Raw genomic sequence first — 25,188 nt, 5'->3', positions numbered from 1 at the left:
CTGGGCTCAGAAATGGGGGTTGAAGGAGAAAGCACAAATGCTTGGGTATGCATAGCTGAATTAAAAGGACATGGAAGCAAAATACACTTGCAATACGCCTGTTACAGACCCAAGAGGCACTGAAGTTCACTAGCTGGAGCAAGCACTCATTAAGATCAATTAAAATCAGGGCTGGCCTTCTGACACGCCGGGGACTCAAAACACCACGCTAAAAGCATGAGCTGGTTGGGCTGCGTCTAGGGCAGGACTTATGAACCGCTTGATGAAAAGCTCTGGGAGACACCAGGCTGGGGCTTGCCATGGGCAGGTAGGCAGCACCCGACACAGGGCACAGAGGGCTGGATCACAAACGATAACAATACGATAGGCCTGCACCGCCGCTCGCCTCATTTTGCAACCAAAACAAAGGGACGCCGGGCTGTGCCCAGCCCTCCCGCCGCTTCCCTCAGCGAACCGCACGCCGCCCACCCCGGCCGTTAACGGCCGCTCCTCCCGCCCGCGCTGAGGCGCGTGCCCGCCGCCGCTCGCGCCCGCAACCCCGCCCCTTCCCCCAGCGCCCCGCCCCCGCCGCCGTTGCGAGGCTTCCGGCGGCGCGTGTCGCGGCGGTGGCACGCGGCCCGAGGTGCTCCGCCCTCCGGACGGGGTAGGGTGGTGGCTCCCCTCCCGGGCGCTCGGGGTGGGAGGGGAGGGGAGGGGAAGGGGGCGCGCTGCCCACCGGGGTCCCTCCCGTAGGGACGCGGCCCGGTGAGCGCGATGGCGGGCCCGGGGCAGCCCCGTGCGGTGCCGGTCCTGGTGCTGCGCGGCGGGTGTGGCCGGCCGCAGGTGTGTGCCCGCCCAACGGCCGGGCCGCAGGGACGGTTCCCCGGCTGTGGTTCGGTGGTTGTCGGTGCCGGGGCGGGTGCTGTCTGAGCGGCGGGGAGGGGACCCGGCGGCGGTGGCGGCGGTGCCAGGCAGCCCCACCTGCTTCGCGGTGGGGGAGCCCCACCGGTGCCCGTGGGTCTCGGCGAGACCTGACCCGGCCAAGGTCCGTGTCGGCTGGGAGCGCGGGTGCCCTGGGAGTGCGACATTAGGGGAGGAGATGGAGCACGCCGGAGGAGCCATTGTAGGAGCCGGCAGCGCCCGGGTGTCGTCTCCTGTGCGGGTCCCCGTAGAGCCGCGCTCCCCACAAGGGTTCGGTGCTGCGCGGTACCTGTTGTGTTACACGAGTTACACCTCCCTGCCCCAGCTGACCCGTCACAACACGACAGAAGCGCAGGGCGGGAGCTCCGCTGGCAGTCCTTACGTATTTGTTATTTTAGGTACGTGCTTTGGGGCGCTTCACTTAGTGTGACTTGTTCTTTAGCGTAGCGCAGGCTGGTGATTGGACTGTGGGAGACAGCTCCGTGACCTAATCCGCTCTGGTCACGGCAGTTGGCATACAGAATATGCCTTCATTGAAAAGTGCTACAACGTGGTGAAGAGAAAATGAGAAGACAGATGCACTTCAGTTGATTATTGAGAGTAGCATTGTATGGGGATATTTTTACTTTCTTTTCTGCATGAGGAGGAGAGTTTCACCATAGGTGGAAGGGCAGCTGGTCTGATGCTGGTAACTTTAGGCTCTGTGTAGAATGACCCGTTTTTAAAAAGGGGCTACCTGATGATTTACCCATAGTGAGAAACAATTCCTTATATGTGAACTGTGTGTGTCAACAACAGTCACCCTTGCTGTGTTGCAGGTGCCTGAGGAACTTTTGTCTGTTTTGTGCTGTGATGCTAACACTGTGCAGTGAGCTCTGCTCCTAGCAGGAAGGAATGGGCAGTCATTGAAATAATCTGAAATTAGTGGATTTTGTATGTTTTAATGTTCATGATTGCGCCAAATCAAGATTTGAAATAGATACAGTTGTCATGATCTTCCATTATTTTTCAAAATGTAAATTTATGAGTCCCAAATGGCTGCTCATAGTGCCATAACACAAGAAGAAACACAGTGAGTGGGGCCTCAAAGAGCTTATTAATTTTTAATTAATATTAGCTTCTGGTTTCAACAAGTTGAGTGTAGGTGTTAGTATAATCTAGGTAATTAACAGTGAGAGAAACTAACGTGTGGTAAAAATGCTCTGGTTTAGCCTGTAATATACAGATGCAGTATTCCCTCCATTAATGTACAAAGATAATTAAGAGATTTCTGATTTACCATTGTCTATTTAGGACACGTATATTAAATTGCATTAATCTTTCTTCAGAGATAATACAATCTATTGCTTTTGTCATTTATATGTTCTTTGTAATTTGTCAGTGTTGTTGTTTCTTTTATAGTCAAATGAAAGAAAACTCTGCACAGTAGTCCCAAGTGCGAGATTAGCAAAGCTGGTGTAAAGAGGAATTATTACCTCTGTGGCTTTAAGAATCAAACCTGGTGTGTATACATGACTTGTAGGTACATGTGCTTTTCAAATAGAACAAATTCTTGTCTAACACATGCTTTGCCGGGGATAGGTAAGGACATCATTTCAGGATTGTACACAGAATAGATTTGTGTACATAAAATACCTGTAAAAAGGGGCAAAACAGAAGACTGAAAATATCTAGGACTTTTGAATGCTTTAGCTTAATTAGTGCCTGTTCCCATGACATCTGTACAGAATCCATAAGACATTTTTATTTAGGTTTGTTGTGTTTGAAAGAAGTGAATTCCAGTCTTAGAAGACTTTAGCATGAAGGGAAGAAGGGGCAATCATAATAGAAAAAGGGTATTTCCTCATGTAATTGAAATAGCTGTCAGTTAAATAACGATCTGAATAGGAGAGGCTGTAAGTAAAGTGATGGGCTGTAATGTATTTTGGAAGAAGGTGGCATCTCTCCTAGGAAAGTTTTATTCCATGCCTAGTCCGGTCTGGTTCTCTGAAGTCCTGTCTATTTTGTAAACTCAAAGGTAACATTTCCATGGCCCTTTGAGCTGGTCTGCCTTGAGGATCTTGTAGTCTTACTGCCTCTTAGAGCCAGCAATCGTTTTTGTTAACTGGCAGTGAGTTGTTTCAGGGAGATGAACAGACTGAACACTACGCTTGCTTGCTGGAGTGGTTGGTGTGTGGCTGGGTGAGCCCCAATGTTCCTCAGAAGTGCCGGCTGGAGAGGTGGCTGAGGAGCGGAGAGGGATGAGTCTGCGTGGGGCATCAGGTGGGAGGGCAGAGCTCAGGCAGCCCCAAGAGCCCAGGGGCGAGACACAGTCTGGAAGTGCAAAATGAACAGGGAGGCCTGGGACAGCAACTCACAGTGTTGCTATGCATTCACAGTGCATTGCTTTCTGTTTCTGACTGAACAGTTAACACCCTCAGTGTTAGTCTGTGGTGGCCACTGGAGTTCCTGATATTTAATAGTGCCATTTCAGTCTGTTTAGTGATATATTGACAGAAAAAAAATGATTATATGAAAGAAGCCAAATCAAAGGAAAGAAGTAGAAGGCTGTTTCTTGGGAGGAGGATAATAAGACACAGTTAAACCTTTAGTAAGCTTCAGTTTGGCATAATTATGCCTGTACAAGTGGAAATCAATAATATGCAACGGGCCAAAGATGCTGTCAGCGGTTGGAAGGTATAATTGCATAGGCCTGAATGGATATCTTAAAAATAACCAAGCAGTCTGGGGAGGGGAAATTTTTCCACATAAACTTTGCATGTACATGAACTGCTCCACTCCAGCACTATCTTAACGCTTTGTATAGGCCTGAGTCTGCATTTTAATCCTTTTTGCAAAGTTAAGTCCCTTTAATTGGAAACCAGCTTGACCTGTGGTAGTTCCTGAAGAAATCTCTATATCATCTGGCTCGACTGATGTGTATTTAATGTAATTCTTGCACTGGCTTATTATCCTTTAACCTTCTGAGCAATTTTTCATTGGTCTTTTAACTGTACACAATTCTTGACACTTCTTTCAAAATGCCAAAAGAAGAGTTTTTATTTGTATTGTAGTCCTAATGCTCATTTTCCTTCTTTTTTTAATAATTTTCTATTTCCTCTTAGTGGAAACTAATCTACTAAATTCTATATTACTTTTAACTCTTTGGAATTAATTTACCTCCACTTGTATTGTTTAAACTAATGCATTTTTATGAAAGCTGTATGCTCCTCCCTGTTTCTTCCTACTTACTTACTTTCAAGCCTGTTGACCAGTGTCAGCCAAAATTGACAAAGTGGTGTAAGCGTCAAAGATACCGATTTTTTCCAGGTTTTATGAAAATAATTTCCATTTATGCTAATGGAAAATTTGCAGCATGATTTCAAGTTACCTGCTCTGTTAGACCTGGCTTAAACTGGCCAGCTAGTTGATGCCTAGCTCTGAACGAATTGATGGTTGAGCTGCTCTTTGACAAGCTGACAGGGAGCACAGCTGGGTTTTACAGCAGTGCTGTAAGAGCTCCGGGCTGTGGCCAGAGGAAGCCTGGAGTTTGCAATGCAAACGTGAAGTGTAGTGTGTATGTGAGAAGTGTAGGATGTGTATGTGAGATAAGCGATTCGTACCTGATCTTGAAATACCTCATATTCTTAAAACTGAGCTCTGTAAAGCTATAATTTCCATGGAGCAGCCTTCAAAACATGTTAATTAGTGAAATTTTGAGTTAGAAGCTGGTGTATGTTCTGGTTTATACGTGATTCCAGGGTTTGACAGCAGTAAGTTTGTTGAAGTTTAATGTCTGTTGGCATATTCTGTAGATAATTTTTTCTTTTTAGAGGGAAAAATGCAGGAAGAGGATGTATTTGTAATCTTCATTTACATCTTATAGCAGCTCCATGCTGAAAAGGTAAAATAACAGTTTTCAGTTTGGAGTTCTTTTGTTTCTTGGGGTGGATTTCTTTTTGTGTTTTGGTTTTTGGTTGGTTGTTACTTTGGGTTTTTTTGGTTGGGATTTTTTTTTTTTTTTTGTGGTGTGTGTGAGGAGGAGAGATTGGGGGTTGTGGTGCTTTTATTCCCGGTGCCTTTTCTAAAAGGTGGTTCAACAGGATGTTTGGAGGAAATGTGACGTTATTGGGTTTTGGCATTCCAGGAGAGCTTGAAGTGGATCCAGCATACTGTCTTACGCATTCCCTTCTGCACTGAATGTCAGGAATAATTCATGTTGTTGACAGTTATGTCAATATGTGAAACTGAGTGAAGGACAGGAACTAAACAAAAAGCTAATAATAGAAGAGGCATGAAAGTGAAAAGTGAACACTTTGTTAGTAAACTTTCTCGCTGTCACAAGTAAGAGGGTCAAATAGTGCAGCCTGTCCTTATCTGTTACCACAAGCTCCTTCTTGTTGGCAACGTTCGAACCAAAGAGAGCTGTTACGTACATTTTGTCAATATGGGAAACAAGCAATTTACCAAAGAAAAGAACACTGCAAAGGATCCTTTATGGCAGTGTGTACATGTATAATTTATTTATTTTAAATCTGTCAGATCAGAAAATGGGGCTACAGCTCCCATTGTCTGGTAACTCTTAGTGAATTTAATTAGATAAAGCAATGAAAATGGTTGAATTGTAGGAGAGAGATTTAAATAAACACATTTTAATCTCATAATGACATGTCTCAAGCTGGGCATGGGGAGGTTTAGTCTGGGTATTAGGAAAAATTTCTTCACCAAAAGTTGATCAGGCATTGGAACAGGCAGCCCAGGGAAGTGGTGGAATCAGTGTCCCTGGAAGTGTTCAAAAAACATTGAGATGAGGCCTTTAATGACATGGCTTAGTGGTGGTTTTGGCAGTCCTGTGGTAATGGTTGGACTTGATGATCTTAAAGGTCTTTTCCAACCTGGTTAATTCTACAATTCTACGATTCTGTATAGAGGTGTACAAAACTAATTTTGATTCATCTCAATTTGTTCAGTTATTTGCTTTACTTCTGCTTTCAAAAGCTCTATGAAGAATGGTAACCATTGCCCATATCAGTTTGTCTGCCAGGCAATATGAGGCACCATGGTAGCTGTTGTTTGATGCGTCTTCTGCAGTAGAAGAGTCAGCTCTGTTGGTTCAGTGATTACCACACTATGTATCCTGTGGTAAACTAACCAGCCACTCCAGTACAGGCTGTTGAAGAAACGTTTGTTCTATTTTGGGACATGCTTAGTCATCCCTGTTTTGGCCTCTTAACAGGTTACAGGCATTACTTGTTTTTCTTTCCTAGTAAAGCTGATGAATAAGTTAATCAGAAGGCCAGTTTCTGAGAAAGTTTGTGGTGCTGGAGGATGTGAATTCTGGAGTGCTGTATTATTGCCAAGTGTGTTGTGTACTGCTAGCAGTGATCAGAGAAAACATTCTGCATTTATTGTGTGTTAGTAAATCTAAAAGTTTACATCATGCAGGTATGGAGTGGCTGCTAAATATGGGACAAGCATATGTAATAGGATCTCTATTAGTCGGGAATATGATACAGCCCGAGGACAACATTCAGCTATAAATATTTCTTCATACTTGTTGTAAACAGAAAACTTTACTAAAGAGACTTGCTTTCAATTTGGCTTTCTCTGATGGCTAAACTTGCTTGTATGTTTGTCTTATGATTTGGTGTAGGCTGTGTAAACTACATCTGTACCTTAATTATTAGTATGTTTTGTGTTGATTTTTCAGGAGGCCTAGCAGCATGCAGGTCTAGTACATTTTGTGTTTAACTGAGTTGTTACATAAATTAAAATATTTTCTCTTATCAGAAGTAAAATGCTTTCTATGGGGACTTCAGCTTCTGATGCCAAGACTCTTTTGAAGACTTACTTTGTTGCTTGGCTTAAAGGAAGATGATGTTGTTAATGAATTCTGAGCATCCTTCAGGACGCTGGTGATCCTTCTATTGTTGGTGAATGCTGTCATGGACAACTTTCAAAGGGTAAAGGCAGTGGTTTTGTGAGTGTTTCAGGCTAGTGCTCTAATATAGGAAGCAGTGGGTTAAATTTTTGGTTTGTATTAACTGCCCAAAACTCACTTTTTTCACTCTTAAAACTGTTCACAAATCATGGGAACAAATTAGAGATAACAGTTTGCTGGAGCGGCTGTCCAGCTTTCTACATGAGCTATCTTTGAAGAGTGTATTTTTTCCCCAGATTCTAGCATAATATAGATACACTTGAGATAGCTTTCAATGAACTAATTTGGGTCTGGCAAGTGTTACTGCAAAATATAAGCAGTGAAGTAACTTAGATTTTGTTCAGCTGTGTACTGCTACAGTCTTACTTGAGTACTTTGTTTAGAAGTCAGTTTTATTTTAAGTATTTCAAAGCTATACTATGGATAATTTTAGGTGTACCTTCAGATACTCTTCTACAGTTGTTTACTGCAAAGGCCAGATTTCATTTCATACTTGATTTCATTTCATACTTGGTTTAATTTCCATAAGTCAATACAAGATTTTTTTTTCCTCTTAATAAATCTCTGAAAATAATGCTTTGTTTAATCATTAGTCTTTTTGTTGCTTGAGGGCTAGTTTTGGCTAATGTTTCTTCATAGTCTTTTTTTAAACACAGTAAATGGGGGGGGTGGGGGGGTGGGGGGGATGTGCGCACTTAATAACCTCTAACTAAATAATTGTCTTAAAATGTAGTAGTTTATTACTGGTTTAGTAGCAGTATTTTGTTTAAGACAGTATTTAAAGGAGTACCTTTGCTTTCTAAGAATGCTTTATCTGCCTACTATGTTTATTCTTTCTGTTTTATCAGCTCTTTTCCAAAACACCACAAGCAGTTAATGCACCTTATAAAGGACTCCTGACCTTTCGCATCTTCCCAAGTCAGATCTAGATGTCACCAGTGTTTCCCATGTTAACAGTTCTGAGCATGTTTTACTATATGTGCCTTCGGCGCCGAGCTCGGACAGCGACTAGAGGAGAAATGAACAGCCGAAGGGCTATTGAATCAAACACCCGAGCCTTACCTATCAATGTTGAACTAGTTCAGTACGCCAAAGAAGTGTTGGATTTCAGCTCTCACTATGGTAGTGAAAACAGCATGTCGTATACCATGTGGAATTTAGCAGGTATTCCTAATGTGTACCCTAGTTCTGGTGACTTTACTCAGACTGCTGTCTTTCGAACTTACGGAACCTGGTGGGATCATTGCCCTAGTGCTCGGCTGCCATTCAAGAGGACACCACCAACCTTCTGTAGCCAGGATTATGTGGAACTTGCTTTTGAGGAACCAGTTTATCCCACTGCAGTGCACATTCTGGAAACATATCATCCTGGAGCTGTAGTCAGGATTTTGGCATGCTCTGCAAACCCTTACTCACAAAATCTGCCAGCTGAAGTAAGGTAATTTTTTTTTTTTTCTCCTTAATGCTTTCCTGTAAGATGTTAAATGCCACAAATAATGCTGTGTAGCAAACTTTACTTCCGAGTACTTCTGTTTTATATCTGATCCACTGATGTTTCCTCTATTTCTGCATGTTTTTAAAACTCTGGTGACATGTTTTGATAGCAACTTGAGATGTGGATTTTTTTGTAGGAATTAGTGCAGATCCTAATTACATTTGTGTAATGATAGTTTTTGTGTTGGAATTTTAATGAGTAATAATTATTATGTATGTACAAAAAAATCACTTTTGAAGTGACATTTCCGAGTTCTTCTCTTTCTCCAATAAGGAAAGCAAACAGTGTAGGAGAGGCTGAGGATTCATGGTTGCTGTATCATCCTTCTTCAAGTAGCCATAAACTTTCTTCTGGCTGCATATGTTAGGTTGTATGTATAGTACAATCAGGCACTATAACTGTTAATATGGAAATGAGGCCAAACCCAGAAGCACAGAACAGTTGGACAAAAGGTGATGCCATTTGTCTGATATTTATTTTTGGTATGATCAAAGGGTGTTAGCCACACATCATTTTTACACTTGCTTCATAGACTAAAAGAAGCCAAATTGATCCTGTTGGTGGAGGCTCTTAGGAGATTAGGAAATAGAAATGGAAGGAGAAAGAGAACAGGTAAAAGCGTAGTGGGGAAGAACACGGGGAAAAGCCATCAGTATATGCAGTCAAAGTATTCTGTATACATCAAAAAGATAGTAAATAACCCATAAAAGAAAACTGATAGAAGAAAGACTATCCTATAGAAAATAACATGCCAAACAAATACTGTATTCCTTTAAAGTGCACACTGTGGCGGTATAGGCAGTGTTAGCTTGGATACTGGGTGGTTTTTTTTCCTGACTTGCCTGTTACAGATACAGCTAAAAAGCATACTTGGAGGTCTAATTTAGTAACCCATGCTTCCTAATACTAGGCCATTGATGTTTATTCGAAATCCCTAGAAAATCAGGTGTCATGTCATATATTCAAAATTCCCAATTAGTATATTTTGTGTGGTTCTGTCACTTACTGTTTTTTTCGTGCAGTTGTTTTACAGCACTCTGATAAGTATATACTGTATAGCTCTAAACGTCCGAAATCAAGGGACAGTGATAAATCAAACTAATAATAATAGGCCACCCAGCTTCAGAAGTAGGTGAAGTGTCTTTGGCACTGTAATACAGAACTTATTTATGAAATGGTATGTGGTGAAGGCAGCTTTTAAGACTTTTGAACTTGGAACCTAATGTGAAATGTTTTTTTGTCAATTACTCTATGAACTTTCATTTTACTATTTTATTTTATAATGTAGCACAGATTTATGAAGATATTTCTGTAACTTGATAATACTGCTTTAGAGTAATAGTAAGATCGTGTTCTGCAGGGTGGTATGAAGGTATAATTCTGAGTAATAGGATAATGCTATTTTATAAAAATGCCTGTTTAGGTTTTGGCTCTTAAAATAATACTTCTTGTAGTTTTGTGTAAAGACCAATAAGCGTTGTAGGAAAGCTTAAGAAGTGTTAACTGAAAGAGCACTAAGAATAAAAAATATTTCAGAGTGCTAAAAGAAGGTGAAAGTAAAAAGACTTAAAAATACTAACATGAAACTTCTTGGATGTGCTTTATGACTGCGCTTGTGGTGTGGACAGTCAGAGCTCAGACTTTCCGTTCCTTGTAAATAAGGATGGACCTTCTGTAGGACCTGCTTTTGAATTTGTAGGCAAGAGTATCTTCTGTTCTGCCTACCTATGTTAACAATATCTTGGTTAGAAGAACTCAGAAGAAGTTGGCTGTGCTGCATCTTCAGGACTTGTCAGTTTTGATGCTAGGGAAGTGTTAGAGGGACTTTTTTTGTTTGTTCCCTTTTGGCTTACCTTTCCTTAGCAGGACTTGTCTGTTGAGAGCTGCTCATTTGGTTTGGCTCTTTCTTTCTTCTGAAAGAGGCAAACATGTCTTAACGTCTTGAAGGGAAGATAAAGGAACTCTTTCTCCACGTGAGGTATGCAATATTTTCCTCTGTTCATTCGCTTCCCCTTATAAGGGGAATATGAAGAGTTGCAAGAATGTGGTCTCTTTTCTGCTTCAGTTCTTGGCCCCTTGTTTTCATTTCCAGAAATTTTTGAACTGTCAACTAAAAATTATTCTTTTTGAAGGTGAAATGCTGCTGATAATCTCAGTTATTCTGTGTTGAATTGATGTTTTGGACTTGAAGAACTGTTGTACTATTTCCTTCTGTTAAAAAGGCCCTGTCTGAATTACTGGAAGGACACTTAGAATTTGTCTTCCTCCTCTTTCTATTTTGATGCAAAATTTTAAATCCCCTTATTCCCTAAAAACCTTAAAGTACTGTTTTGTTTTATCTGCTGACTCTGGATCTGTTTCTTTCTGAACACCAATGTAGAAAAGGCAGGTCATTAGAAAGGTTCCTTTTCATCAGTTCTTTCTTCGATACGAAGAAAAGACTATATTAATGGTGAATTCAAAACTGTTGAGAGGAAAAAGTCTCTTGAGACTTGTTTAAATGTTACGTTTAGTGGATTATACTAGCTGAGCTGAGTAACCTTTTTCTTTTTTTTTTCTTTCTTTATTTAATATCTAAAACATCAGCTCATCCAAGACTGCTGTGTGCAAAAACTTCTGACCTACAAGAGGCTCCATAAGGACTTGGGCCACCACAGCCCTCACTCAAGGGGACTTTATATATTCTTGCAGAAAAATGGCTATAGCTCACATTGGCCACTGTGTTGCTGTTGCTCACTTTATGCTTCAGTTGTCTGAAAGGACTTACACAGGTGTTCAGAAAAAGGTCTTTAGTCATGTTCCTCGGTTGCTGGTGCACTAAATACTCCTATCAGTTACAGCTTTGTATTTTGCTGTCTCAGATCAGCTTTATTCAGAGCCATTTTTTAGAGGTGGGATCAGCTCTTCAGCAGTGTCATGGTTTAAATCCAGCCACACAGCTCGTTCACTCACTCCCCCCCTTCCTTCCTCTTTCTTTCCTTCCTCCCCCCCTGCCTCCCCCTCCACTTCCGAAGGGATGGGGAAGAGAACCGAAAGAATGCAACTCCCATGGGTTGAGACAAGAACAGTCCAGCAGCTAAGGTACAACACAAATCACTACTACTACAATACGATACCACCCGCCAAAATGAGTCCAACCCAAGAGAGCCCCCATGCCCTTCCAGGTAACTCCCAGTTACCTCCCTGGTCATGACGTGCTGTGGTATGGAATACCTCTTTGGCTAGCTTGGGTCAGGTGTCCTGTTTCTGCTTCCTCCTGGCCTCCCCTCCTCCCTGGCAGAGCATGAGACTCAGAAAGTCCTTGGTCAGAGTAAACATGACTTAGCAACAACTAAAAACATTGGTGTTATCAGCTCTGTTCCCAGGCTGAAAGTCAAAACACAACGCTGCACCAGCTACTAAGAAGGAGAAAAAATTGACTGCTACTGCTAAACCCAGGACAAGCAGTTAATGTGAAATAATTTTCCACTAACTTCCAGCAGTTTGAGATTTCTGTCTTCTCATAGCTTTTGCAGCTTTAAACACAGAAGACATTGCATCACTCTCCTCTGCATAAAACAATTTTTAAAAGTCATAAATGTCATAGAAACTGCTGTCTTTACACATGAAGACCTGTGCTTTTCATCAGTGCCACTTACACTGTTGAGAAGTGTTTGGTTATTTCTTAAACAGTGCTAACATTATGTTAGTATCCACCTATAGATTTGTTACATGAATTATCTGAGTGCAGAAAATCCAAGCAAAAATTAATAATCAGAAATTAAGGGAGTATTGTAGCATAGGGTCTCAGTAGTTATATGGTGAAGGAATCCACCCCTTTCTTATGTTGTGTTCTACTATGGTTATACTAGTGTAGCCTTGAGATTTTTGTATTGTGGTGCACATTCTCTGTAGTTAGGGTTTGGTAACAGCAATGTGGCCCTCTTTGGGCAGTGGAAGAGCTGTCTTAGAACTGCAGGGACTCTTTATCTCATGTAGGTTATAGTGATACCATATATTCACGTGCTTTTATAAAAAGCTTAAAACCAGAGATTCCTAACTAGTCTGAGATGTATAGCTGTGCTTGGGGTAATGTTTCATAGCATATAGGTGCTGGAGAGTGTCCAAAGAAATGGAACAAAGCTGGTAAAGGTTTAGAGCACACGTTTTATGAGGAGCATTTGAGGGATCTGGGTTTGTTTATCCTGGAGAAGAGAAGGCTCAGGGGGGACACCTTATTGCTCTTTGCAACTACCTGAAAGGAGGTTGTAGCCAGGTGCTGGTCGGGCTCTTCTCCCAAATAATGAGCAACAGGCTTTGAGTTGCACCAGCGGAGGTTTAGGTTGGAAAAATAGGAAAAATTTCATCACCAAAAGGGTTGTCAAGCACTGAACAGGCTGCTCAGGGAAGTGGTGGAGTCACCACCCCTGGAGGTTATCTAAAAGACTTGTAGATGTGGCACACAGGGACATGGTTTAGTGGTGGACTTGTCAGTGCTAGGTTAACAGTTGGACGCGATCTTAAAGGTTTCTAAACATTTAGACTAACCTAAAAGAATTCTGTGATTCTGTATGTCCTTATGCTATGCAGTGATAGCTTCCTTAATAGGCTGAAGATGATTTTGTGATTTATTTTATTTTGTTTGTAGTTCTTCCACAGATAAAGTGTAACACTGATTAGGTGGTTTCTCATAGGTGAGATACTATGATCATTTGACTGGCTGTGAGCAGTTCCATTATGACTTGTGTGTTCCTGCCATTTATTTCTATTTAATTTATTTCATCTTAGACTTTTTCTAGATACTCTTTTGAGCAAAACTCACAGTTTGATTTGTAGATGAACAGCTTGGCTCAGTATTTCCTAGTTTAGCTGTATTTGCTGCTTGTGGGATTCCTTTTGCTTTGTAAAGGTCCTGAAGGCACCTAAGATATTGCTGATACCATCAACACATTAGAGTGTGATAAGGCACCTTCAGGGCTGTATCTCACCTATGTATAACATACAGCTTAAGTTCTAGCCATTTGAATCCTTACTTATAACTTGTTTTGACATCTTCAGGGAAACAGCTTTTTCTTGTCCGGATGCCTGTCGTAGAAGAATGAAATCTGGGTTCATGGGACATAGTCGTTTTTGAGAAAGCCATAAAAAGCTTATGTGGAGAGGGCAGTTATTTGAAATACCTCTTGCTATTTTAAATGCCCTGAGCATTCTTGGAGTCCTGTCTGCTCTCTCTGTTATTTCAGAATTGAATTCTTTAAGTAGAAAGGAAAAACTGCTGCATATTCCCTCAAAGTAATTAGACAGCTTGATCTGAATGTTCTAACATTGTTCTTATGTCTTATGTTCATATGTTTTGCCTGCATTTTGTACTTATGAATGCACAGATGTGGGCAGGGGTGGACTTCCCAGGTTATGGGGAACCTAGTGTGCTGAAGCATCCTTGCCATGTGAGCAGGCAGGTGACGTTTTCTTGTTAGTAGCCTACAGATTATTTACAGAGCACTTGCTTGGGTAAGAGCAGGTGGGATGTATTATAATGAAACAGAGAAATACAAAATGAAGTATCGTCTTTTGTAAATAAGTAAAATAAGTTCTGCTTTGTGGTTAAGTAACGTTGAGCTTGGTAGCTTTGCAACAACAGCAATGGGTAAGAGCTTTGTAGTAAATGACAGTGAAGAAGTATCTTAGGTAAATGTTTTACAATAACCAGCTAGAACCGAACTAGTGTTTGCTGGCGAGACAATGGGACTTTCCAAACCTAAAGTTCAGCCAAAGGACGAAGTGAGGAAGAAGATGAGGAAGAAATGACCACCAGGGGTCCCAAAGACCACTACCATGTTATTGTACACATGTGGAAAGAATTTTCTAGAAATGTGGTGTCATTGATTACAGACCTAATGAATATATATAACATGTAATGATTATGTATGTTAATCAACAATATAAACACGGTTTGTTTGATGCTTGGAGGGGACACACTAGGAGGAGCTTGTCTCCCAGTGCTGCAATAAAGAATGCCTGCTTGTCAACTTAAACTTTGTTGGTGAGTTTTTGGAGTTTTTCTATGAATCGATAATCACTTCATGATCATAATTGTAGAAGTTGCAATTTCAGCAAACGTGTGATCATATTATTCTCTGAGTTTCCTTTTATTCTCCAAGTTTCTTTTGGTTCTACTTGGTCTATCTGAAACTTTCTTTTCTTTTGGTTTTTAGCTTTACGTTTCTTGGGACATGGTGTTTATTTTTTGTGCTTGAATCGCACATAGTGCTTTATTCACTTTCTACACCAATCTCAATTTTATAATGCAAGAAATCTTAGCAGATTGCAGGCAGAGTTTAATCTTGTCTTACTGAAGAGAAATCTGATTACGTTTCCTAGGAGCCACTTCTCCAAAGAATCTTTCTTATTATATATTTTCTTCAGAAGTAACCAGGTCTGCTCAGGCATCAGGCATTAAAAAGCTTTCCAACAGCATTAGGTCAAGGAAAAAATTAAACAAGCATTAAGTATGTGCACTCATTTGACACAAACCTTGCAAGTATGTTTCTCAGCCTAAAAATCACTAGACTGTATTTTACTTCACAGCGGAAAATAAAGGGGTTTTTAAATGACAGGTTTAAAAGATGCAGGGTTTTACTTTTTTTTAAAGAACATAGGTGCGTGTATGGAGTCTTTAGTACGAGAAATCTGAACAGAGTGAGTTTCTGATTATTTTCTTGAGGTGGAGAGAAATCTAGTGGGAAAACTGAGTCTGTTAAAGCTGAATAGAAAATATTCACGTAAAGTCCTCATTTTCTTCAGTTGCTAGAGAAAATAATTCTGCCTCTCATTCAGACTTTGAATGGCACTGTAAAGACTGAGGCTTTCTAGCACATTGCTGATGAAACTTTCTTATCAAAGCACTCTTACTGCAACATCTTCAATCAGCTGTTGCTGTGTATCTTCAACACTTGAGGACAAGCAATGTCCTACCTTCAGTCATTTGATTCAGCTTGATTTTTTGACAGCTGCCTAGTTAACTCAAGGGAGAGAGGAAAATTTTTTTGACTTTTTTACAGGTATGTGTTGGGACTCAGATTCTCTTTCTGTTGGGTTAAATAGTTTATGAGCACCTTAAGCTTGAAACAAATGCAGGCAAACTTACTAGGGAAGCTGATTTTGGTACACCTTAAAACCAGGACTGTCAAAATGTCTGTTCTGAAAGGTTTTGGAGTGGATGACCAGAGCAGGAAAAAGCTCCAGAACAGAAGCAGTGCAGTTCTTACTGAAGCCTCTTGGAAATTTATACTTTTTTTATCCAGATCACATGTAGCCCATTCAAGTGTTAGAAGTGCTGATCCTAGATGAGGGGACCACTTCCAGTTGCAGTAATGAGTGTGTTAAGAGTATATCTACACTCAGGAAGAATTCGCCAACCCTGACTCAGAGCAATTGCTGTGGCCTGTCCTTGTATGTGGTGCCACCAAGGCAGAGAACCATCAAATCAGCCTGATAGACTTGAAGTTTTCCATTTTAAGCAACAGCTAATTCCTTTAAAGTTAGATTAGTGAGCTGTTGATGAAAACAGTATGACAAGGCCAGTGGGAAATTGTCACTGGTCTTTATTCATCAGTACTGGGTATGTAATGTGGAGTTTCACAAGACTATAAGTTCATGCTATGTGTCTTTCCTTTTCTCCAATTTATTACAAAGACTGGAAACTTGAGATGCTGCTTGCTGAAGGAAATTATTGCTTTGCAGCTTGATGGACCTAGATCTTCAGGTGCCTTATTTTTTCCCAGAGCTCTGCTACTGCTAGATAATACTCTCTCCAGGGCACCAAAGGAGAAGTCAGTAACAGAGATATATTCTGTTGAATGTTGATGGTGCAGTGTGTGCTAAATTAGTGAAAATATAGCCTTGAGTTTCCCTAAGGATAGTTTGAGTGGGTATATGAAAGCATCTAAGCAAAATGTCAAATGGTGATCTGGATGCGTTCAAGAAAGGTCATGTGCATTGCCAACATAAAGTATTTGCATAGGGAATCGACCTGTGTGAGTGGGCATGACAGCGTGACTGTCTGCTACATTGTTTCATGAGTTGACTTTCATTTCCTAAATAGGTGAAATCTCTTAGTAATAAGTCTGGCTTATAAGACTTGTTAACCTTAGGGTGGAGTTGTCCACTCTCCTACATTGGTACTTTCTCATGTGCCATATATTCACCAGTCCTGCATGTTTAGTTTCACTCCATTACTTTTTCTTTTTTTCCTTTGACATAAGACTTGTGCAGGCCTCCTGTTCTTCTGTAAGGTATTTGTGGAGAGTGGCATGATGTAAGATAGGAAAATCTGTCTGTACATATCTGAAAATGTCCATTGTGAAATGGAAGTTTCAGCTGATATAATTTTCCTATCCTTGAAATAGCGACTGTCAAGCTTCTAAGCCTTATGTGTGCTGTGTTTTAATGAAAGTCCTTACATGCACTTCCTATTTTTCACTTTCTGTCATGATGGACAAAGTATTTGGTGCTGGAAAATAAAGCATGTGTTTGTGGTTTGGTTGTTTGGGTTTTATTTCCAATTATTTTTTTTTCCTCCCTATGTGTGCTCTGCAGTGTATGTCAGTGTTGAGCAATACTTGCAAATTCAGAGGAATAGTATGTTAGGGAAAGCCAAGATGCTGAGGTGCTAAGGAGCAGATACAGCATTTCTGAGACCCTGTGTGACAGGACAAGTAGCCTGAGGGAAATCCTTGAAGCTGAAACTAGATCAGAAAGAGAGGGAGTAAATGTGGAACTTGTCTGGCTTATGCATATGGCATGCAGAATAAAGGCAGAAAAAAGTGGCATTGGTTGCGGGAGGCTTCCTTTAGGAATTAACTGGACTTGAGGGAGGAAAAGATGGGCATCAGTGACTGAAGGACCTCTAAAATCCACTCACTGGATGAGGACCCACACAGATATAAAAAAACATGTGTCTGTTGTCAGGACTGTGGACAAGTTTGGGAACACTGAAGACCTAATGAATATAAGACTTGATTCTCCAGATTACTCAGTTGGCAGCAGGTTTCACTGCTGTTTACTGGAGAAGATTTGAGGTCTGTGTGTGCAATTAAGGACATAAGTGTGGTTGTTCTGTGCATGCCCTGAACCTCCTTCTTTCACTGGACCAAAGAGGAGAAAAGCTTTTCAGTTTAGCAGTTTGGAAGCTCTACCTTTATTTGCAAAGGACCCTTTCAAAAATTACTTGAAGAGTGTCTTTTTTGTAATTTGGCAGTGAATTACTTTTAAAAGCAATAGTTTGCTTGCCTAGACAGATAAAGTTTATATTATTTTTTAGATATTATATATGTATTAAAAATATGCATAGCTGCAATTTGAACAGGTTTGATGTTCTGTGAACAGTGGGGGTTTATTATTATTAAAACCTTTTGTGGGAAGTAAGAGATGTCAACTGACTGGATATTTGTGCTACATGGCAAGACTGCTGCCTGCATACTTACACTAACACACTATCATTGCAAAGTCATCTGTAATCCGTTTGTTATGATTACCTGTGAGATGTCAGAACAGCTTGTGCATGAATAACAGTACTCTATGACTATGTACTCATGACTGTGAGTATGCAGCTTGGTTTGTTAATTATCATTGCAGAGAAAATATGCTAAGATGATGAATCAGTTTGCCCTGTTAAATTCCTCTTTAGGATACTTACAAAATCTAGGGAAATAATAAATTTCGTTGTCTTTTCAACCATGTTTCTTACTAGTTAAAGCCTTGTAACAGAGAAGCCCTCTTACTGTATTCAGGAATTGCTTTAGTAACTTTAATTCTATGCTGTCTGTATGTGTGATTTTTCCTTTACAGATGGGAGATCCTTTGGTCCGAGGCACCTACAAAGGTGAATGGTCCTCAGGCACGGCAGTTCACACCTTGTATCAAACAGATAAACTTTCCCACAAACTTAATCCGACTGGAAGTGAACAGCTCTCTTCTGGACTATTACACTGAATTGGATGCAGTAGTACTACATGGTGTGAAAGAGAGACCTGTGCTTTCACTTAAGACTTCAATGATTGATATGAATGATATAGATGATGAGGAGGATGAAGAAAAGTATGGCTGTGGAATGGACACCCTGAATAAACAGTTCAGCATTGTTACCCTCAGGGAATGGCCAACTAACGGATATTTTGATAAACTGCCTTATGAGGTAAGAAGGCCATGTTTACACTGAATATATTTGTCTAGTTCCTTAAAGATATGTTACAGGGTACCAGTCAAGATTTTTTTTTCCAGTTCCCTGCATTCTTTTATGAGTCCCCTGCAGTTATTGTATAGTTATGCCTGAATTATGTAAGTTGATTTACTTCCATCCTGAAATAAGCTGGGTTTGCGCATAATGGAAAGAAACCTTCACCTGCTGATCAGACTTCTTGGCTTGGGCATAGGTGTGATTAATCCTGCTCTTCAGGATACTGCAGTCTGCCAGGAGAAGTGTTTGTTTACTGCAGTAACTCATCAGCTGCTCAGAGTGCTTGCGGCTCGAATCGGACTCACTTTGAAAGTGAAGGGAGGATAGTGAGAGATGCTGTCACTGATTGTAGGACACTTTCAGAAATGCATAATCAAATAGAATTTTGGTTTTGTCACATCTTTCGTCTCTAAGTACCCCAGTTTTGTACATGAAGGCCATGGTTAGGTGACTGTGTGCCCAAGTAACTTGCAGAAGTTTGCTGTGCTTGTAAAGAGAGAATATAACAACTCTGTCTTTCTCCTATGTGCGTCTTCTCATTCAAGTCTTCAGTTCTTGAGTTTGTTGTGTTGTTTTTTTTTTTGTTGCTGCAGTGGAATAATAAATGAGGATACTGCCTTCATCCTGAGTTAGCTCTAGTGGTGGTTTCTTTTTCCTCAGAGTCCATACAGTGTGCAACATTTTTACTGTTGGTGCTTGTATATCAGTACTGAAGTAAAGAAAGTACTTTGCCTATGCAAAGGCGCAGCTGATTCCAGAACATCTTAAAACATACAACTGTTTGAAAGTTTGAAAATATATTTGTTTTAGTCATTCAAAGAAGTTAATTTTAGAGAAAAACTTGATTTAAATCTAGGAAATCTTGTTTGAAAAGGCCGGATAAATTGGTTTATAACGTGCTAGACTATTAGAGAGATTGATTAATCTCTTGTCTGCCCACATGATTCCACGTATTAAGATTATAATTTAGGAAGTATTTTGTGGTCCTGTTACTCCTATAAACTTCTGTCTCCATGTATTTTATTGTGCTTTTCTGATTTTCTGTTTGTGTACTAGCTTCCTTTTTTATCCATTTTTTAACATGTTTGGTTTCATGAATGCATTTATATAGTCTGTCAATGCCAAGCACGTTGTTTTTTGGTGGTTTTTTTTTCAGCTTTGATTTAAAGAAACTGAAAATACAGATAGAAAATTTGTCAGAAAACTACAAAATACTATTTCTGGACTGGTTTTGTGAGAGCAGAAATCCCAGTCTCCTATTTTCTTGGTCCAGCTGGAAGGTTTGGGTATCAGAACAACAAAAGTGTTATACTTTGTAGTATGACAATTTTTTTTTATTATATCAGATATGGAAACACTGCTTTGCATGCTGGCTTCAAGACTGACAAGTGTCAGATTTTGCTGGGAAGTGTTCAAACCTTGTAGTGAAGAAGTAAGGCAACAACTGCTGACTCCTTCCAGTTTTGATTGATACATTACATGAAAAATTGTATCTTTTTAGATGTTCATGTTGATTGTGAACATGTAACTGTCCTAAGTCTTCCTACATATGCCTGTTTCTGATTTGAGCTGTTTCAGGCTTTTTCGTACTGCTGTCCATAATTCACCAAATACACAGGCTGAATGGTCTTCCATGCTAATTTTAAAGTAGATAGCAGTTCCTCCAGCCTTTGTTTTGTATTCATTGTCTTTCTGAAACATCCATAGACTATTCTTTCATAGACTGTGTTTTTTCTCAAAATGGCATTAGGAATGGCTTGCTGCAGTGTGAGCTCTACATTGCTCCTGCTCCAAAAGAGAAATGCTCGGCTCCTGAGGCACAGACTTCCTTAGAAGAAAGTATAAAATCTTGGGTGAGCTAGGGGAGAGAACTTTCCTTCCCTGCTCATGAACAGTGTTAATTAGCCCTTAGTAGCTTTAATGTGCTATCATCTGTTCTCCATAATTGCCTTAAAATTGAGGAGGGATTTTCCAGGACACGCTTCATTTTGTTGTGTTTCTTCCCAGATATCTTTGACTAACTTGTGCTGCTCTTAAAGTGGAAGGAGTAGGGCTTAGTCTTAGTTGGCTTTACAGAAGCCCTTGAGACCTGAAGGTCAGAACAAGTTAAAAACCTTTAAGAAAGGTGAGGAATACCTGCCAAAGCATAACTGTTGTGCAGTTTGAGACTCACCAAGATGTGGCATGTATGAAGAATTTAACTTCTGTTCTCCAGAGAGAAGGGTCAGAAGAAATCCTGTCTGCTGCAGTCCAAAAGACTTTTTTATATATATATAATTTTTTTAATATAAAAAAATACAAATAACATATTTATTGTTCCCCAAAGCCAGTTTTTTTCCGAAAGCTGCCTCAAGATTTTTGACCTGCTCATGTCAAAGGAAGTGAATTTCACAGCTAAATGTGGATTTGGCACCTATGTTGCAGGAAAATGGGTCTCGAATGTAAGATCTGCATCTCTTATGATACTTTGATAAAAGGCTCAGAGCAATAAGCAGGAGCATTTTTAAGTGTCATACACCTTTTTAACCTCAACCGTAAACTTCTTACATCTTTCTATATTTGTAGGCTTTCGGATAGCCAGCAAGATTTTATGCGTCCGTTTGGAAAGGGAAACTCATGAGGGTCCTTAAAAGCTAATAACCATATGCACAAGATTCCCTTCAGTTCATGGCCCATATACTACTGCCAGTTGCTATAGCAGAGTAGGCTCTGAGCAATGATGGCACATGGGAAAAGATCTCTCCAGCGTTAGTCCTCATGGAGTCTTGATTAATTGACTGTACAGTCTGTCAGTAAGATCTTTTTTTGTTCTTTGTATCAGGAAGGGGCTTAAAACCTTTACAGCCTTCCATTGCTGAGAGGGTCAGAGCCTACAGCCTTGTGATGTAAACCCCACTCCACAAAAGCATGCAATTGAATAGAATAAAGAAAAGAGAGACTTAAATGGTTGTTTTGTGAAGCAGTTGCAAGATACACTCTTCATGTATCCATGTGTACTATTGGATGTGTATGCATTTACTAGTGCACACTATAGGATCATGTAACTAGGGGCTGGGTTTTCTTAAACTACGTTGAGGAACGTCAGAAGCCCTAGAATGCCATCATCTTCTTCCTGTCTTCACTCTGCCTTTTTGTGCATATAACCTTTCTTCTTTATGAGTATGCCTTAGTATCAAGTCTGATTAATTGGAGTCTAAGCTGTGGCAGCTGTAGCTGCAGAAGTAAGAAATTGCAAGTCATTGATTCGCGTGTTTCCAAATGAATGGCTTGCAAAGGCCAATGTATTTTCATATTGGAAGGACTCACGCTGGAGAACTAAAAAGTGGCTGTTTGTGGAAAGTGCCAGTATTCTAGGTTTGACCAACATCCAGGCATCATTTTCTGACCAAATCAAGTTCTGCGTTACCGTGCTCTGGGCACAAAAAGTGCTTGCTGTTATTCAGAAAAAAAGCTTAAAAAAGCCAGAGAAACTTTTTGGTAGGTAAGTACCATTAGGAGTTACACCATTAGTAAAATTTTACCGAGTGTATTGAAGAGTGTGATGGAGATCCTTTCTGAGCTTATGAGCAAACTTTACACTGGGTGAGATGTCTGCGGTTTTCTTAAGAACTTATATTTTTTAATTGGTAGTTCAAAATGTATGCATATATGTAAGACGCTGCAATCAGGGACTATGGTGATAATAAGGCACAGATCAGATATGAATCAGAATCTTTTCTGTGCTCAAACAGCAATGAATTTGCATACTGCTGTTGGTTGAATTGTAGAGAATTGTGATTTGGAAACCTTTCAGGTTTTGGAGGTTTTCGAGGTAGTGGATCTTGGTCTCACCACATCTCTAAAGCTGGCATGCTCCGTGTTTGCCCTGGAAACAGGAAAGAAAGTTGTTTTGGTCCATCACAGCCTCAAAAAGTGATGTATAAATTCTGTTTTGTTTTCTTCTGCACACTCTGTTGTATTTTTTCCATTAATCTTTGTTTTTACTGATTTATAAGAAAGTGTAAATAATGCTTGCCATAATTTTTCATAAATGCAAGTGAAAACAGTTGTTCGTGAGAAACTGTGTTACAAAAGTAGTTTTTGAAGCAGATACTCAATTCTGTAGCATTCTTTGTATCACCATGAACACGGTGTAGCACAGTACAGCACGTCATGTCACATACTCATTAAGGTGTCAAATTGTACTTTGTGGTAGGATATACATACATAAAAAATGAATTTGACAGACACCAGACTAAGGGTGATTAATGGCTACTAGCCTGTAGGTTTGGTACTTTGTTTAATCAAAAGCCAGAAAAAAAGTACTTTACATAGTAATGTCACAGTACTGTAATTTAATTGTATTTTTTCATTATAGATACTGTGAAGTAGTATAATTTTAGTAAAAAAGGATTATTTTTTTTCTGATCAAGACATTCATGTGGAAGGGATTTCGTCTCAGGGTGTAGAAAGATTGCAACATTCTGTATGTTATGAAATACTCACTGAAGTGTAAAGGGACATTGGTGATGCGTTTATAATTTCATTCACCATTATCTTTACTGCTCAAAAGTTACAAAGTAACTTTTTTTGCCACTGAACAAAATTTGTATTACTTTGTTTCTATCAGGCATTATTTTACTGCATTAGTCATAGACATAAATTTAGCTAATTTGGCAGCCTTTGCTGAGCTCTCTGCTCTAGAAAACTTATTACATAAGCACAGGAAAAGTCTGAGGGAAAAGACCATTCATAAATATTTGGGTGTTTTATAGAGTATGGAATAGCTGAAAGATTGCAAGAATTTAAAGCTGTCTTTCAGAATATTGCAGATAATTTGAAGTTAATTGATGGCCTTAGAAAAATAGGTATGTGTTTGGGTATCTACTGTTAGGATGACAGACAAAACTGTACATAGCAACCTTTAAGCTTAAGTATGGGCTTTAGACAACCAAAAATCAAGATACTAATTTGGGATTGTATCTGTTAGCTCCATGTTATTTTGCACTTTCTCAGATATCAAAATGCCGACAACCTAAATGTCAATTGGCAGCAAACTTTTTTGATTAATATGTCAACTTCATTTATTATATGTGGATATATATTTTATATATATATGTATGTATATATTGCTGTCACATTGAAATGTCTATGCAGATCTTTTGCATCAAGCTAAGGTGAGAGTTTCAGGCACCTGCAGAGACAAAAAAGTCTGGTTTTAGGTGAAAGTTGGAGTAAGGAGAAGGGAAGACTTGAAATTAGGCTGGAGAGAAACTGGAGTATATGCATTTTGGCGTTGGAGTTGAAGTTAAATTTTTTGAGGAGTTGTAGATAGTGTTTGAAATCTAAATACTAAATCTGGAGCTGAGTAGGAAGTAGCATTTTTCATTTTGCAGGAAGTTGGATTGTTTTCTTATTTCTTCTATTCCAAAAATGAAAGGGGGAGGAGGGGAGGCGGAAGCTAACTGCATAATAAACTGGTTCATTGGAAGTACAGTCTGTTTGCATCTCACAAGAAGATTCATTTTCATTTTATATCAGGCATTTTATTCTGGCTTTGAGTGGTTTGTCTTATGAATGCTTGTAAAGACATCAAACTAAAACATGGTATTTTGAAAGGGCCACAGGATTCCAGTTTAAGCTGATTTGAGGGTTTGTTTGTGTTGATGGGGGTTGGTGTGTGGTGGTGGGTTTTTTTGTTTTTTGTTTGGGGGGGTTTGTTTTTTTTTTTTATTTACACTGATTCATGTCAATGAGTTATCATTTCCCACTCTGCTTGAGAACACTTCACCAATTTTAGTTACATAACTTTGGTGCAGGTACTTATAGCTGTTGAAGACAGCTCTGGTAAAGTAAACATTAATTTTTAGATCTCATTTTTCAAGCACACTTTCCTCTCAACTCCTAATCTAAAGGAGATTTTTTTGCTGAGTGTTTTTGTTATTTCCTGATGTGAGTATATATGTGTCTGTGTTTGTTGATCTTCCCTTGGAAAGGAAAACAGGACGTGATAAGAGACGGGATATTTCTTGATTTCTGAGTTGGAGATAAGTCATTACAAAAACATGTATAGCGGTGCTAGTCGGAAGGGCTGGTGGTTATTCTGAAACTGATTCAATCTGATACAGGTAAAAAAGCGCTTTGCCTTTCAGATTTGACTTTGGCGTAGAACAAAAGTGCTCTCCAAGTATTACAGCAAGGAAGAGATTACTTTGTAAAAGATCTGAAAATGTTGAATTTTTTCACCTAGTTGCATAGTCCAGCATGGATGGGAGAGGATATAAGGTAGAAAACAAAATACTGGGTTTGTTTTGTTTTGTTTTGTTTTTTTAAGCTAGGAGCAGAGGAATAAATCTGAAATCATTTCAAGGTGTGGGGAAACTGGGACATGGTATTGTTTTTCCATGTACTCTGCAAATGTGCTGCCATTTTAAAAAACGAATCCACAGAAGAAAGAAAATTCAGTGTTCTGATCAACAGTAGTGCAGACATTGTGAAGGGAAATATGTAAACATAGTGTTTACATATATATCACTGTTTAAATTAGCATGGGTAAAGAAACTTTTAATTTGAAAGCTTCCTGTCACTTTCATACGTTGATCTGCTTTTTCCTTTCTTGTTTAATGTCATCAAATTGAGAAGGCAGTGCAGTCCTATTTAATAGTTAATCAATGATTT

The 25,188-nt window shown here is 39.7% G+C and overlaps 1 protein-coding gene across 5 annotated transcripts in view; it reads left to right on the top strand.

The window, feature by feature from the left end:
- Window positions 1-538: 538 nt before the first annotated feature.
- The window catches only part of FBXL4 (F-box and leucine rich repeat protein 4), a 62,760-nt gene continuing 38,110 nt past the window's right edge, over window positions 539-25,188 (top strand). Inside the window, exons 1-4 of one of the 5 annotated variants that reach the window (XM_062608450.1) lie at window positions 539-643; window positions 6,670-6,842; window positions 7,669-8,258; window positions 18,144-18,489. In XM_062608450.1, coding sequence (XP_062464434.1) covers window positions 7,750-8,258; window positions 18,144-18,489 — 855 coding nt within the window. In that variant the 5' untranslated portion in view covers window positions 539-643; window positions 6,670-6,842; window positions 7,669-7,749. The other 4 variants (XM_062608453.1, XM_062608451.1, XM_062608454.1 and 1 more) reach the window with 4 other exon arrangements.

The sequence above is a fragment of the Pezoporus occidentalis genome, unplaced genomic scaffold (assembly GCF_034315485.1).
Source record: "Pezoporus occidentalis ecotype Australia unplaced genomic scaffold, CSIRO_AGI_Poc_V1 ctg13, whole genome shotgun sequence".
Lineage (NCBI taxonomy): Eukaryota > Metazoa > Chordata > Aves > Psittaciformes > Psittacidae > Pezoporus > Pezoporus occidentalis.
The sequence above is the reverse complement of the archived record's forward strand: the minus strand, read 5'-3'. Positions and strand labels throughout refer to the sequence as shown.